This window comes from Hyaena hyaena, unplaced genomic scaffold (assembly GCF_003009895.1).
Source record: "Hyaena hyaena isolate Hyena2069 unplaced genomic scaffold, ASM300989v1 scaffold_199, whole genome shotgun sequence".
In the NCBI taxonomy this organism is placed as follows: Eukaryota; Metazoa; Chordata; class Mammalia; order Carnivora; family Hyaenidae; genus Hyaena; species Hyaena hyaena.
Window position 1 is genome coordinate 1,413,696 of NW_024080831.1, and position 17,365 is coordinate 1,431,060.

At 38.3% G+C, this 17,365-nt stretch overlaps 1 protein-coding gene across 1 annotated transcript in view; it reads left to right on the forward strand.

The window, feature by feature from the left end:
• The window catches only part of EHHADH (enoyl-CoA hydratase and 3-hydroxyacyl CoA dehydrogenase), a 67,945-nt gene that overhangs the window by 25,416 nt on the left and 25,164 nt on the right, over positions 1-17,365 (forward strand). The window contains exons 3-4 of the mRNA XM_039241650.1: positions 1,941-2,113; positions 7,733-7,844. Coding sequence (XP_039097581.1) covers positions 1,941-2,113; positions 7,733-7,844 — 285 coding nt within the window. The remainder of the gene's footprint in view (positions 1-1,940; positions 2,114-7,732; positions 7,845-17,365) is intronic.

Sequence of the window (17,365 nt, forward strand, 5' to 3'; positions counted from 1 at the left end):
CTAGGTATAGAAAGAAAATGTCTTAATCCATTTTTGAAAACCTATAGAAAACATCAAATAAAATGGTAAATTGAAAGCTTTCCTGGGGTACCTGGCTGACTCAGTCATGAGAGAGCATGAGACTCTTGATCTTGGAGTTTTGTGCTCAAGCCCCACATTGGTTGTAAAGATTACTTAGAAATGAAAAATGAAAAATAAAAATAAAACAAAACAAAGCTTTCTTTCTGAGATAGGAGCTAGCTACTATCCCCATTTCTGTTTGACATTGTGTTCTAGGCCCAGGCCAGTCCAGTAGGACTAGAAAAACAAATGAAAAACATAGGGATTGGAAAGGAAGAAAGAAAACTTCATTATCTAGAAGATATGATAGTGTTTACAGAAAACTCAAACAAATCTATTAGAAAGGTATTAGAATTAATAATTCAGTAGTTTTGCTGGGTATAAAATCAATATCCCAAAGTTAATTGCATTTCTATATGCCAGAAATAAATAGTTGAAAAGTGAAATCACTGTACCCTTGTTTGTGCCTTGGTTTCTATAAAATTGGGATAATAGTACTAACCTTATGCTGCAAGTAGAAAAAAGTGGTGTAACATTTAAGAATGTAGGCTGTAGTTAAACTGTCTCAGTTCAAATCCTCATTCTACCAGTAATTAACTGGTCATATGTTTGAACTAGTCACTTAACGTCTCAAAGCCTTAACTTCCTGATCTGTGAAATAGGGGTTGTTAAGAAAATTAAATAAGAGAGTATATGAAACTACTTAGCACAATGCCTGATGTAAAATATTTATCCAATACATGCTAACTGCTATTATGACATGAAAAATCATTTAAATCTAAAGTTACAGGATTGACAGGCTTGAGATATCTTGTTTTTCTTAAACCAAAAAGGAATAGAGATAATAACAATAGTGACATTAGATGGGAGTGTTAAAATGATGGATTGATGAGCAAAAAAATAATCTCCGACTGATGCTGGGTAAGGAATGGGTAGAAATAAAAAGTTAAGTAGGTTGATATGAAAGAATGACTTTAACTTCTTAACTCTTGCCAAGCTTAATGTTTTCAAAGAATAAATAATTCTGTGGGGAAGAGTTCAGTATAATGTTATGTGAAAAAAGGAAAATATGAAAAATGATGTTATAGAATGCTTTCAATATTGTTACATATATATGATAACAAACTTTCGTTTAATTCTCTCCTAAGTCATTGAAGATTGGTGTTATGATAAAAGGTTAAATAACTTCCTGAAGGTCACAAAGCCATTTACACATATGCATTGGGAAACAACTAAGAATTCACCAAAATATTACATTGTTATCTCTGTGTGGTGATTTTTGGGGTGATCTTTATGTTCTTTATTATTTTGTGTATTTTTCAAATTTTCTATATGTCATTTTTATAATTAGGAAAAGAAATGTTGTTGCTTTTTTTGATCACAAAAACAATCTACTGCGAAAACATAATTCCAAACTGGTCGATTAACATATAACTCACAAATATGTATGTGTTTTATGCTGAGGTTTATGTTGTAGTGACTCATGCGCTTAACAAAGATATGGGTCTAAATTGTTGTGAATAAGGTTGGTGAGCAATATTATGCAAAACAAAAGGGGGGAGGAAGGAAGGGCTGGCTCAACTTCTCAATCTCCATTCCCCCTCCTCTGAGCCTTTTAATTTTTTAAAGGTAGAGTTGCTACCTATCATATGGAAGACAGATTTTTAGATTACACGATTCCTGATGAAGGTTTGAGGATTTTCTCTTGTAATGTTCTACATTCTCCAGGTTATTTTTCCTTCACTGTGTGTCCAGCCAAAAGATGTAATGTTTTGTGGACCCAAAGAGGTCTGAGATTCATTGAGAGTTATCTGGCACCTTATTGTTTATAATAAAGCCCAAGTCTCTGCAGCTGTCTTTTTCCTTGTCTGTGTCCTTAGGTGCTGATATCCACAGCTTCAGTGCTTCTAGAAAGACTGCCATCTCATTGGGACACTTAGTAGATGAAATACAGAGAAATGAGAAGCCTGTGGTGGCAGCTATTCAAGGCATGGCTTTAGGAGGGGGACTGGAGCTGGCCCTGGGCTGTCACTATCGGATTGCCCATGCAGAGGTAACCAACCGCTAAAGCTCCATGTGGGGCTTGGTGTGGGGGGCTTTTCTTTAAGACAAAGTCTAAATGTTGTATAAGCCTCAGAGGTGATCATTTTAAAAGGCTAGCTTACTGGTTGACAACTCTTGTGTATTTTTAGCCCTGGTTTTTCAACTGCTATGCACCAGCACAGTGGTAGTAGTTGTTGAAATGTTGAAAAATGTCCATTCTGGTGGATAAATAGCTGTTACCCTGAGCCCCATGACTATCCCCTTGCTTTTCTAGCACTAGCCCTTGGGTCTCCCATAAAACACCAACCAAAGGGGAGCGGCTGGGTCAGTACAGGGCCCCCAGGACTCTGCTGCAATAGTATGGCCCACATCATGTTCTGCAGAGCCAGGCTTATGCAGCATGAGGTATAAAATATTTTGACTGTTATCCCTGAGTATGCATACTTACTTAAATTTTTATTTCCTCAAAGGTTTTGATTTTGTGGTCGCTTATGATTATTAGTACCTAAGAAGACAATTTCCTGTTTGAAAATAGCACAGAACTGTAAATCCATTTATTTCTGGAAATAGACTTAATTTGGGCTATTAGGTATGTAGATGAGGTCCATGATAGATACCAGCCTTATAATGGTAACATTTTGTAAGTAACATATTTTTCTAATGATAAAGATAATGTTGATCATTGTGACAGACTTAAAAAATACAGGAAAGTATAAAGATGTAAACTAAAATCCCCATAAACTCACAGTTCAGAAATAACCACTATTAATATTCTGTTTTATTTTCTTCTGGTCTTCTTCCTATGTAATACATTTTTCATGCAACATTTTTTTTTCTCCTCCTTCTTCACTGTCTTTTTTTTTTTTAAACACCTACAGGGATGCCTTGATAGCTCAGTTGGTTAAGTATCTGGCTCTTGGTTTCGACTCAGGTCATGAACTCACAGTTCTGTCCGTGGGATCAAGCTCCGAGTAGGGCTCCATGCTGTTAGTGTTGGATTCTCTCTCCGCCTTTTCTCTACCCCTCCCATGTGCTTTCTCTCTCTCTCAAAATAAATAAACTTAAAAAAAAAACACTACCTTTGGAATTTTATTGTATTTCACATGTACTCTATTTTTATAGTATTATCATATTTAACCTATTGTTAAATATTTTTTATCCATTCTTCCAATCTGTTTCTTTTAGAAGGTTTAATCTACTTACATATAATGCAGTTACTAATAGGGAAAGATTTCTGCCATTTTGCTATTTGTTTTCTATGTCTTATGTCTTTTTTGTTTCTCAGTTATTCCATTAATGCTCATTTGTATTAAATAGATGTCTTCTAGTATCCTTTTCATTTTCTTGTTGTTTCATGTATTTTTTAGCTATTTTCTTACCAGTGGTAAGAATGTTCTGGGGATTATAATTAACGTCCTAATTTAAAACGATCTGGTTTAGATTAATGCCAACTTAATTTCAATAGTATACAAAAAATTTGCTCCTATGTGGTTCTGTGACCCACTCCTTTAGTGCTGTTATTGTCACAAATTGTATCATTACACAGGTGTGCCCATTAACATAGATTTTTGATTATTGCTTAATGTAGTGATCTTTTAAGATCAGATAGGAAAAAAATTATAGAAAAAAATTATAGAAAAAAGTTACATTGTCCTTTATATTTACCTAAACAGTGATCCTTTATCATTGTTCTTTATTCCTTCACGTGGATTTAAGTTACTGTTTAGAGTACTTTCATTTCACTGTGAAGGATTTCTTGTAGGGAAGATCTCCTAGCAACAAATCCAGTTTTTGTTTTTACCTCAGAATGCTTTAATTTGCCTTCATTTCCTTTTTTTTAAAGTTTATTTATTTACTTTGAGACAGAGAGAGAAGGGGGAGGGGCTAAGAGAGAGAGAGAGAGAGAATCCCAAACAGGATCCACACTGTCAATGTGGAGCCTGACGTGAGGCTAGAACCCACGAACCATGAGATCATGACCTGAGCCAAAATCCAGACTCAGACGTTTAACTGACTGAGCCACCCAGGTTCCCTTTGCCTTTATTTTCAAAAGCTAGTTTTGCTGGATGTAGAATTCTTGCTTAAGAGGTTTTTTCTTTCACTGCTCTGAATATGTCATCCTACTGCCTTTTGGTCTCCATGGTTTCTGAGAAGAAACCTGCTGTTAATCTTGCTATAAATAGACTTTAAATGTATCATTTTAAATGGCTATATAATGGGGCGCTTGGGTGGCTCAGTTGGTTAAGCGTCCAACTTTAGCTCAGGTCATGATCTTACGGTTAGTGGGTTCGAGTCCCTTGTTGGACTCTGTGCTGACAGCTCAGAGCCTGGAGCCTGCTTCAGATTCTGTGTCTCCCTCTCTCTGTGGCCCTCCCCTGCTCACTCTGTCTCCCTCTCTCTCAGAAATAAAGAAAACATTAAAAACAATAAAAAAAAATTAAAAAAAATAAATGGCTCTATAATTTTGTCTTATAGATATACCATAATTTATTTAACTATTTCCTTGTAGCATTTAATTTTTTTGATGTTTATTTATTTTGAGGGAGAGAGCAGGGGAGGGGTAGGGCAAGAAGGAGAGAGAGAATCCCAAGAGAATCTGTGCACTCTCAGCACAGAGCCAGACATGGGGGTCGAGCCCATGAACCCTGAGATCATGACCTGAGCTGAAATCAAAAATCGGACAATCAACTGAGCCACCCAGGTGCCCCAGCATTTTAATTTTTATAAAGGTTTATGAATAAAGATATATATCCTAAGTGCTCCTTTTTCTGTGTCCCTCTTACCATGCCTTCTGCACATTGAGTGCAGATCTAAGTTATGAGCAATGATAACTCAGGAGATGGGGATGAACAGGTGTGGAAAAAATCATGACAGACTTCTGGGAAAACCTTGTGTGAAAAAGGCATAAATATTCCAGGTATTTTGGAGCTCTTGGAATCACAATATGGGTAAGTGACAGTCTGCATTAAAGCACCCTCCTCCCCCCATTCTGTAACTTGTAAGATGACTAACAGAACTTTAGCCACTTTTAAATAGCCAGGAGAGGCATGTGGTAAAGGACTCAAACTCATTCTCTTGTATGGATTGAGGTTGCTGCCTAATTTTTTTTCCTGTAGTAGCTTTATTGAGATATAATTCAAATACCATATAATGCATTCATTTAAAGTGTATAACTGAGGGTTCCTGGCTGGCTCAATTGGTTAAGCGTTTGACTTTGGCTCTGGTCATGATCTCACAGTTCCTGAGTTCAAGCTCCTCATAGGGCTCTGCGCTGACAGCTTGGAGCCTGCTTTGGATTGTCTCCCTCACTCTCTCTGCCCCTCCTCTGCTCATGTTCTCTCTCTCTCAAAAATAAATAAATAAACATTAAAAAAAACATTGAAGGGGAGCCTGGGTGGCTCAGTCAGTTAACTATCTGACTTAAGCAGTTCATGGGTTCAAGTCCTGTATCAGGCTCTGTGCTGACAGCTCAGAGCCTGGAGCCTGCTTCGGATTCTGTGTCTCCCTCTCTCACTGCCCCTTCCTCACTTGTGCTGTCTTTCTCTCTCAAAAATAAACATTTAAAAACTTTTTTAAAAAACATTTAAAAACAAAATGTACAACTGAGAGGTGCCTGGGTGGCTCAGTTGGTTGAGTGCCTGAATCTTGATCTCAGGGTTGTGAGTTTAAGCCCTGCATTAGGCTTCACGCTAGGCATGGAGCCTACTTAAAAAAAAATAAAGTATAAAACTGAATGATATATTAGCATATTCACAGGACTGTGTAACCATTACCACAGTTGATTTTAGAACATTTTATTATCTCATAAAGAAAATTCATACCCCTTAGGAGTAACCCACGATCTCCCCTCTCCCCCAGTCCTAGGCAACCACTAATCTGCTTTCTGTCTCTATGGGTTTGCCTGTTCTAGACATTTTATATACATAGAATCATACAGTATGTTGTCTTTTATGACTGGCTTCTATCACTTAACATTATTGTTTTCATAGTTCACCTATGTTATAGCCTGTATCAGTTCTTTATTCCTTTCTATGGCCAAATAATATTTCCTTGTATGGATATACCACATTGTCTTTATCCATTCATCAGTTGATGAACATGTGAGTTGTTTCTACTTTCTTGACTTTTATGGACAATGATGCTGGGAAAATTTGTGTACCATTTTGCGTGTGTGTGTGTACATGTTGGCATGTTTTTTCTCTCAGGTATATATCCAGGAGTGGAATTGCTGGGTCATATGCTGACTCTATGTTTAAGCTTTGAGGCACTACCAAATTGTTGTCCAATGTGGCTGCACCATCTTATATTCCCACTAGCTATGTATGAGTGTTTTGAGTTCTTATCCTCCTAACACTTGTAATTGTGTGTCTGTTTATTATAGTCATCCTATTGGATGTGAGGTAGTATCTTGTTTTGGTTTTGATTTGCATTTTCTTGATGGCTAATGATATTGAACATCTCTTTATGTGCTTATTGGCTATTTTGTATCTCTATTTTAGAGAAATGTCTATTCAGATCCTTTGCCCATTTTTTAAAATGTTTTTTTTTTTAATTTATTTATTTTTGAGAGAGACAGACAGAGTTTGAGTGGGGGAGGGACAGAGAGAAAGGGAGACACAGAATCCTAAGTAGGCTCCAGGCTTTGAGCTGTCAGCACAGAGCCCGATATAGGGCTCAAATCCATGAGCTGTGAGATCATGATCTGAGCTGAAGTCAGAGGCTTAACCAACTGAACCACCCAGGTGCCCCTCCTTTGCCCATTTTTAATTGGATTGTCTTTTTATTACTGAGTTGTACAAAGTTCTTTATATATTCTACATATATGATTTGCAAATATTCTCTCCTATTCTGTGGGTTTTCCTTTTAATTTCTCAGCTTCCTGGCTCTTTTAGGGCTCCATAAAACTGTTTTTGGAGAATATAAATTTTGTTGGCTGAAACAGATCATCATGGAGTCAGAGAAAAAAATGTGTGAGAAGGTAGAGATGTATTTCAACATGAAGACTTAGGGACAGCGCAGCTCTGTTTATGTTGTTAACTTAAATAGAGGGTATGCACTAATTTGCCCTATAGAATTTTTTTTTTCAAATTTATTTAAAGTGTCAGGGCACCTGGGTGGCTTAGTCGCTTAAGTGTCCAACTTCTGCTCAGGTCATGATCTCAGTGGTTCATAGGTTCAAGCCTCGCATGGGGCTCTATGCTGATGGCTCAGGGCCTGGAGCTCACCCCTCCCCCACTTGTGCTTTGTCTCTCTCTCTCTCTCTCTCTCTCTCAAAAATGAATAAACATTAAAAAATTTTATTTAAAGTGTCTTATTTATTTTGAGAGTAGGGGGAGGGGCAGAGAAAGCCAGAGAGAATCCCAAGTGGGCTCCATACTGTCAGCACAGAGCCTGATGCAGAGCTTGATATCAGGAACCTTGAGATCGTGACCTGAGCCAAAATCAAGGGTCAGATGCTTAACCACCTGAGCCACCCAGGCATTTATTTGTTTTAAGAGAGAGAGTGTGTGTGTGCATTGCTCTGTAGAAACTCTTGAAACAGTGTTTTTGAGAGTGAGAAATCCAGAGGAATGCTCCCCTTTACATGCTGTATCATTCTAATGACCTTTATGCCTTCACACTTTCATAGGCTCAAATTGGCTTCCCAGAAGTCAAACTAGGACTCCTTCCTGGTGCAAGAGGAACCCAGCTTTTCCCCAGACTCATTGGAGTTCCTGCTGCACTTGATTTAATTACCTCAGGTCAGTATAAACCCCGCCAACAGCTGTCTACAGCAATTCAAGGAATTGAACTGAGATTTAGAGATGTTCTGGATTGACCATTATCTACTCAAGTAATCCTAAGAGGATACTTTAATCTCTTTCACTATCAACTTTCTCATCTGTAAAATGGAAGGAGTACTTTCCCTGAGAGCTTCTCAGACATTACCATGAAGATCAGATATAAGTGCCTTCCAAAAAAATTTTTTTAACATTTATTCATTTTTGAGAGACAGAGAGAGACAGAGTGTGAGCAGAGGAGAGACAGAGAGAGGGAGACAAAGCATCTGAAGCAGGCTCCAGGCTTTGAGCTGTCAGCACAGAGCCCATCATGTGGCTTGAACCCATGAACCAAGAGATCATGACCTGAGCCGAAGTTGGTCACTTAACTGACTGAGCCACCCAGGTGTCCCATGTGCCTTCTAAATGGAAGTGTTTCCAGGACACTAATTATACATAAGATTTTATTATAGCTCATGTGTCCATGCATAGACACTTGTATTCATGTAGGGTGCATTATATTCAGACTCAATTTAGAAATTATAATGTAAATGAGAATTAAAACCAGAATTGTCATGGAAATGTTTGAAGTTGTAGTGTGGAAATGACTGAATTTTTCATTTCCCAAATATTAAGGTATTAGCTACAAATAGAAGTTCTCTTTCAGTAGGGAAGGTGAACTATGGAACAATAGAAAACATTTAGAGATCCTGGATTTGCCAAATCCTATAAGACTTATAAAGAGATTTCCAGTTGAAGTAAGGTTGCAAGAAAGGGTAATGTTTTGACTGACAGTGTTTCTTCTCTCTGTTATTATGTGGGTCAGGAATTTGGGACCAGCTTACTTGGACTCTAGCGCAGGATTTCTCATGAAGTTGTAGTCAAGACATTAATTAGAGCTGTAGTTGTCTGAAAACTTGAGTGGGGCTGAAGGGTCTACTTCCAAGACGGCTCCCTCACATGGATGGCTAGTTGGTGCTGACTGTTGGCATTTCTTCTACACAAAGACCTCTCCCTAAAGCTGTGTAAGTGTCTTAACAACATAGAAGCTGACTTCCTCTGGACTGAGATCCAAGAGAGAGCAAGGCAATAGCTGCAATATCTTTTAGGACCTAGCTTTGGAGTTATGCACGATCTTTTCTGATTGATTATGTATTATGTATACACGTATACATATATATATATATATGTGTATACATAATGTATATATGATATTGATTATATGGGTCTTCACTATTCAACATGGGAGGGGGCTTGAACACCAAGAGGTGAAACTCACTGGAGTCACTTTGGAGGCTAGCTACCACAACTTGACTCACATATGTCTACCTATTATGTAAGTAGTATATATATGTATATATATATGTATATATATATACATATATATAAACATAAAACATAAAGTGGAAATATAAAATGTTAGAGGTGGAGGGGTAGATAATATTTTAATATAAAATGCTAGAGATGGAGGGGTTGAAAAGTCTCTTTTACTAAGTGACATCTGAGTAAAGACCTGAAAGAGGTGAGGAGGCTTATTATGCAAATATCTGGAGAAATTTATTCCATGTGGAGAAAATAGCAAATGCAAAGCCCTGAGGCTGCAGGATACTTGGAAGTTTCAAAGAAAAGCAAGAAGGTGGATACAGCAGAGTGAAGTAAGAAAGGGGAAGAGAAGTAGGGGATGAAGTAACATCATGTAGGTCTTTGAAGAATATAGAAAGATGTTTGACTTTTCTTCTAAATGAGGTAGAAAGGCATTGGAGTGTTTTGAACAGAGGAGTCACATGCTCTCATTTGTTTTTTAAAGGATCACCCTGACTGTTGAAAGTACATTAGAGATAAGGCAGGCACAGGAGGGCTGATTAGAAGCCTGCTGCAGTCATCCAAGGGACAGATGATGAGAGCTGGGACTTCAGGGGTAGCAATGTAAACGGTAAATCATGGTCAAATTTGGCATATTTTATGAGGGTAGAGCCAGCAGGATTTTGTGATTTATCAGAAAAGTGAGATGTGCAAGGAAGAGGAGAGCAAAGGATGGTTCTAATGACCTGGGCAGCTGGAAGGATGGTGCCATTCTTGAGACAGAGATTGCTACTGGCAGAGCAGGTTGTAAGGATGAATCACAAGAGCTCAGCTAGGGGCATGTTAAGTTTGAGGTCTATTAGACATCCAGGTGGAGACATCAAGGAGACAGTTGGACAGACTGGCCTGGAGTTTAGAAGAGAGGTCTTCTGATCTCTCTTTCTCCATTTTCTCAACAGAAAACTACATGGTTCCTTTGAGGAATAATGAAATCATATGACATGCCTCTGGTACACTACCTAGCACATAGAAGACATTTTATAAATAGTAACTGTGATAGGCAGAGTAATGCCCCTCCCCCAAAGTTGTCTGTGTCCCAATCCCCAGAACCAGTACATATAATACCTCACATTTCAAAAGCAACATTGCACATGTGATTAAATTAAGGATCTTAAGCTGGTGGATTATTTTGAACTTTCCAGGTTGTCCCAGTTCATCACAAAGGCCCTTAGAAGAGGAAGGCAGGAGGTCAGAGAGGAGGCAAGATGCTACCAGCTGGCTCTGAAGATTGAGGAAGTGGCCACAAGCTAAGCAATGCAGGCAGCCTCTAGAGGCGGGAAAAGACAATGCATAGATTCTTCCTTAGAGCCTCCAGAGGGAACACAATTTTGCTGACCTATTTTAGATTTCTGATATCCTAAACTAAGATAATAAATGTGTGTTGTTTTAAGCTGCTCAGTTTGTGGGAATTTGCATAAGAAACTAATACAGTAGCTATTAATAACGACGCTATTATGACAGTTGCTGTTCAGTTTGGCAGGTTTTTTTCTAACCGAGTATGCTAAAAAAATTGTTATTGAAAGTTGGAGCTCCCCTACTGATGTTAATGTTGTAAAAACACCAGCTTTGTAGGCACTGTCCCCATAGGAAGTTAACGAGTAAACAGATTTAGATTAAATTAATAAGAAAATAGCTAACCTTCTCTGATCTGAAAACCATTAGAGAGGTAAATTTGGAAAGTAGAGCAATTATAGCAGTCACCATTGCTTTTCCACAGTTCCCTGAAAACGCTACCTGGAAACAGTCGAATCTTTAGCAGTAACCACAAAAGATATTCAAGAGCACCTTGCAATTCATTCCCTGTTGTTCTTTGTTCAGTCAGGTGAGAAGAACTAAAGTGCCCTGTTCTTGCTTCTGTTTCATTTTTTAGGGCTTGTCCTCCTTGTTCACTGAACAGCATAGAAAATCCCTGCTCTGTTCTCACAGAGCTTTGCGCCAGCCCATGAATTTCTTTTTTTTTTCTTAAATAGTTTATTGTCAAGTTGGTTTCCATATAACACCCAGTGCTCATCCCTACAAGTGCCCTCCTCCATGCCCATCACCCCCCTTCCCCTCCCTCCCACTCCCATCAACCCTCAGTTTGTTCTCAGTATTCAAGAGTCTCCATGGTTTGCCTCCCTCCCTCTCCCCAACTATTTTCCCCCTTCTTCTCCCCCATGGTCTTCCATTAACTTCCTCCTAATCCACCTATATGTGCAAACATCAGCCCATGAATTTCTTTATGGTCATTCCCAGGACAGGGATAAATCCAGGCTCTACACTCTGAGGAGACACCTCTTACCACCTAGAATAGTGGGAGAGAAGTTGTGAGTGGCATCTCTATCCTACCTGCCTTTCAGATGGGTTATGTTCAGGTGAGTTTTCTCTATACTTGAGCAAGATGTTGAGGGTGAATTTTAGTAGCCAGGGCTCCTAGGCAGTAATAATATATATCAACAAGTATCATTCTGTGACTAAAACAAACAAAAAAACTTAACACTAAACCCAAAACCTATGAAGATAATCTGTGACTTTAAGAGAGTGAAACATTAATATGAAACAGATTAAAGAAAATGACAATTTTAGAAGATATTCTAAATTAGAAAAGAACATCTTTTATTTGTTAAATAGGAACATACCGTCTAAAAGCAAAACATTAGCCCAAATAACTTCTTTCTGAAGCAATAAAAAGAAGATATGATTAAACAGACAACTCAAGCAGCATCATGGGGGATAAACAGAGGCACATTTATGGAATTCTGTGAATTCAGAAGAATTTAACAAAAAGATACATAAAATGTAAATGAATGCAGCATATATGGAAGGTATATAATCAGAGTCTCTGCTATGAATAATAAGAGCTGCCAAAGCATGAAGCAAAGAGGTGAGAAGCAGTAACCAAAGGAAAAAATAGAAGAAACTCTTCAGATATGAAATGCAATCAGAGATTATATTTCAACAAGCTCACCATTTTCCTGGAAAAACTGATGTGGAGATATCAACTCCCTGATGTATTTTAGTAAAGATTTTAAACTTCCAGGAAATGGAAACCTGCAAGCTTCCAAAGGATAAAAATAAAACAAAAGATTACTTTCAAAATAACTAAACTCACTCCAGCCACATATAAATGATAAATATATGGAACATTCATATATGACCCTGGTACCCATGCTCCAAGGTAGCAATAACGTATATCAGATCAGATAATACATGGCCCTAGTACATGAATGTTCTATACATTGTCATACATTATTATTCCTACATTATTATCATTTTAAAGACTGCATAGAATCCTGGAATGTAGGGTCCTATTCTAGGTTTCTATACAGTCTTTAAAATGATAATCTAAATCAGGAGTTCTTAAAGTGTGGTCAAGGGACTCCTGGGTATGCTTAAGATCATTGGGGGCAGTTCATAAAGTCAGAGCTACTTTCATAACAATAGGACATTACTTACCTTTCTACTCATTCTCTCACACATGTATACCAGAACTTTCTAGAGATTATTGTGTGCCATGTGATGTCAGAACTGATAGAATGCAGAAGCAGATATGAGAATCCAGTTGTCTTTTATTAAGCAAAATGTAAAACAATGACTCTCTTCTAACTGAACTTTCAAATTTTGAAAATATAGTTATTTTGCATGAAAATTTATTAATGTTAACATTAATGTTAACATTTATCATTATTATTTTAAAGTGATATAATAAACATTTTAAAGTTGTCAGTTTTAATTAAAACTTTTTTTAAATGTTTAGTTTTGAGAGAGTGAGAGACAGAGCACATGTGGGGGAGGGGCAGAGAGGGAGATACAGAATCCAAAGAAGGCTCCAGGCTCTGAGCTGTCAGCACAGAGCCCCACATGGTGCTCAAACTTACAAACCATGAGATCATGACCTGAGTCGGAGTTGGGTGCTTAACCAACTGAGCCACCCAGGCACCCCAGTTTTAATTTCTAATGCAGTAAATGTCGATAGAAATAATCCACATAGGGGTGCCTGGGTGGCTCAGTCAGTTGAGTGTCCAACTTTGGCTCAGGTCATGATCTCATGGTTCGTGAGTTTGAGCCCCGTGTCGGGCTCTGTGCTGACAGCTCAGAGCCTGGAGCCTGCTTTGGATTCTGTGTCCCCCTCTCTCTCTGCCCATCCCCCACTCACACTCTCTCTCTCTATATCTCTCTCTCTCAAAAAAAAAAATAAACATTTAAAAAATTAAAAAAGAAATAATCCACATAAACAAAAGTTTTTTTGAGTCTTCCATTATTTTTAAGAAGGCAAGGGATCCTAAAAACCATAAAATACCTCGGAATAAACCTAACCAAGGATACAAGAGATCTGTATGATGAAAACTATAGAAAACTTATGAAGGAAATTGAAGAAGACACAAAGAAATGGAAAAACATTCCATGCTCATGGATAGGAAGAATAAATATAGTTAAGATGTCATTACTACCTAAAGCACTCTACACATTCAATGCAATTCCAATCAAAATTGCACCAGCATACTTCTCAAAACTAGAACAAACTATCCAAAAATTTGTATGGAACCAAAAAAGACCCCGAATAGCCAAAGTAATACTGAAAAATAAAACCAAAACGGGAGGTATCACCATCCCAGACTTCAGCCTCTACTACAAAGCTGTCATCCTCAAGACAGTATGGTATTGGCACAAAAACAGACCCATAGACCAATGGAACAGAATTGAGAACTCAGAAGTGGACCCAAAAGTATACAGCCAACTGATCTTTGACAAAGCAGGAAAGAATACCCAATGGAAAAAAGACAGCCTTTTTAACAGATGGTGTTGGGAGAACTGGACAGCAACATGCAGAAGAATGAAACTAGATCATTTTCTCACACCATACACAAAAATCAACTCAAAATGGATAAAGGACCTGAACGTGAGACAGGAAACTATCAACACCCTAGAGGAGAAAGCAGGAAACAACCTCCTTGACCTCCACCGCAGCAACTTCTTACTTGACACATCCCCAAAAGCAAGGGAATCGAGAGGAAAAATAAACTGTTGGGACCTCATCAAGATTAAAAGCTTCTGCACAGCAAAGGAAACAACCCAGAAAATTAATAGGCAACCAACGGAATGGGAAAAGATAGTTGCAAATGACATATCAGATAAAGGGTTAATATCCAGAATCTATAAGGAACTCACCAAACTACATGCCCGAAAAACAAACAACCCAGTGAAGAAATGGGCAGAAGACATGAACAGACACTTCTCCAAAGAGGACATCCAGATGGCCAACAGACACATGAAACGATGCTCAGCATCCCTCCTCATCAGGGAAATACAAATCAAAACCACACTGAGATACCACCTCACGCCAGTCAGAGTGGCTAAAATGAGCAAATCAGAGAACTCTAGATGCTGGCGAGGATGTGGAGAAACGGGCACCCTCCTACACTGTTGGTGGGAATGTAAACTGGTACAGCCCCTCTGGAAAACAGTGTGGAGGTTCCTCAGGAAACTAACAATAGAACTCCCTTATGACCCAGCAATAGCACTGCTAGGAATTTACCCAAGGGATACAGAAATGCTGAAGCATAGGAGCACATGTACCCCAATGTTCATAGCAGCACTCTCCGCAATAGCTAAAACATGGAAAGAGCCTAAGTGTCCATCAACAGATGAATGGATCAAGAAGATGTGGTTTATCTATACCATGGAATACTACATGGCAATGAGAAACAATGAAATCTGGCCATGTGTAGCAACATGGATGGACCTTGAGGGTGTTATGCTGAGCGAAATAAGTCAGGCAGAGAAGGACAAATACCATATGTTTGCACGTATAGGAGGATTAGGAGGAACTTGATGGAGGACCAAGGGGGAGAAGAAGGGCGGAAATGGTGGGGGAAAGGGAGAGAGGCAAACCATGAGAGACTCTTGAATGCTGACAAAAACTGAGGACTGATGGATGTGGGGGGGAGGGGGGGATGGGCATGAAGGAGGGCACTTTGGGGATGAGCACTGAGTGTTATGTAGAAACTAATTTGACAATAAACTATTTGTAAAAAAAATAAAAAAAAAATAAAAAAAAAAAAAAGAAGGCAAGGGATCCTAAGATTAAAAATTTTGAGAATTGCTAATTGAAATCTTTTTTTCTTAGACACGGAAACGACAATACAAAACTCGGTATACGTAGTCCAAATTAGAAAATAATATGAGCCTATGTGCATAAAAAAGTCGTCTTTTTCTCTTTCAAATCATGGGGAGGTGTTTTAAATCTTAGGAAAGAGTAGATAGAAAAACTAACTGTACTAAACTTCTTGTCTTAAATAAATTAAACTAGAAAGTATTTTAATTTACAATGTTATGATAAGTACACTTTTAAGAATATGCAGTATGGGGCACCTGGGTGGCTCAGTTGGTTAAGCACCCAACTTTGGCTCAGGTCATGATCTCACGGTTTGTGGGTTTGGCCCCGCGTCGGGCTCTGTGCTGACAGCTAGCTCAGAGCCTGGAGCCTGTTTCAGATTCTGTGCCTCCCTCTCTCTATGACCCTCCCTTGCTCACGCTCTCTTTCTCTCTCTCTCTCTCTCAGAAATAAATAAAAACATTAAAAAAAAGAATATACAGTATGTATATATACAGAATATACAATATGTTAAGTATCTAATGTCAGATTTTAAGATGATGCTTATAATCCAGCAGACACAGAAATTCAAAGCACAGAAGACAGTTCATTCTGCAAAAGATGAAGTAGAAAGGAAGCAAAGCAAAATAAAATATAAGGGAAATTATAATAGTGTGAAATGAGTCTGTAAAGTCTAAGGTTTATAGAAATTGAAGCATGTGGGGGAATATTGAGGAATTTTGTGTCTGTTTTCATCATTAAATCTGGAAGGCAAGTGTATCTTGGGGGGAAATCAGGAAGAAATCTGGCTGCTTTGACAAAAAGAAATGAAGTGAACTAGGATTGCCTTTTCCAAAGCACTGCTGCTTATAGAAATATCACTATTTTTAACCTGATGAAAAGAAGTAAAAACAGTAAGAATATGATGGATTTTGATTTGCATAGAAAAGGTCACAGTGAGTTAGAAGAAAACTAACAGAACCATACACCTATCTTTTTACATTGTCTGTACAATTTTAGGGGGACTTTAAAATGACATCTGGAAAGGATTCTATGTAGAAAAAAATCTTCTAAAGATGGGAAAAGAAGCCACGAAGAGCATTGGGATAAATTGAGATTACCCACTTTGGAGAAGTCTCTGCTTCAGTTACCCTGGGTCTCCTTATAGTAGCTCGAGGCAGGGGTCTATTAAAGTCCATTGGACAGAGGTTGTTGTCTACACTGAAGTAGAAAGAGAAAAAGTAAGTTCAAATCTGAGCCTGAATATTTGGGTTGTATGTACAGAGCTGTGTCTTTAGGCCCTTGAAACAATAAAAGTATCTAGAATCTCACTGACTCTTTAAGAACAGTAGTGATACACCTCCACTTTATTGAAATCCAGGCTAGAAGCGATCCTTACAGCTGAAGGAATTTTCAGTGCATCCTTTGGGTAGCTCATATTTCCTTCTCCCCAAAGTTCCTTTTAGTACTCAGGTTTCCATTTTCCACTTTGTCTACAGTTGGTGCCCTTAGCCTGGGCAGGCTGCAGGCGGGGCATTCACCCCTCACCCAAGTGATCTTTTACACAGGAGACTTGACCCCTGCAGCCACTCATCCACTCTTCACCACCTTCCTCACTCCAGGAGGATATCTGGGAGCCTGTTTTCAAAGGCACTTCCAGAAAACTAACCAAATAATATTGTTGCAGAGTGACCCCTGCCAAAATTCACTAAACTGCCTCTCTGATCAAGAAAACCCATTTATAGCTCTCTGAAGCATCACTAAAAGCCAAGAATGGAGGGTTTGTCTCAAAGATGGCATCCACTAACGCTGTAAGAGCAGCAAGGACTATTGAATTATTGCCATCAAGACTGATTTGATGATCACTTTCACAAAGCAAGATGGTACTGGCAAGAAAGCAAGTCAGGTGTTATTGTTTCCTTACTTCTTGACCCTGTGATAAGGGATGCTTATATCACTTAAGTCTCTACTTCAGAAAATTCAGATTAATTTACATATTTACACCTGGTAATGAACTCAGTCGTGATGCTCATCAAACTTTTTTTTTTTTTTTTTTTTTTTTTTTTTT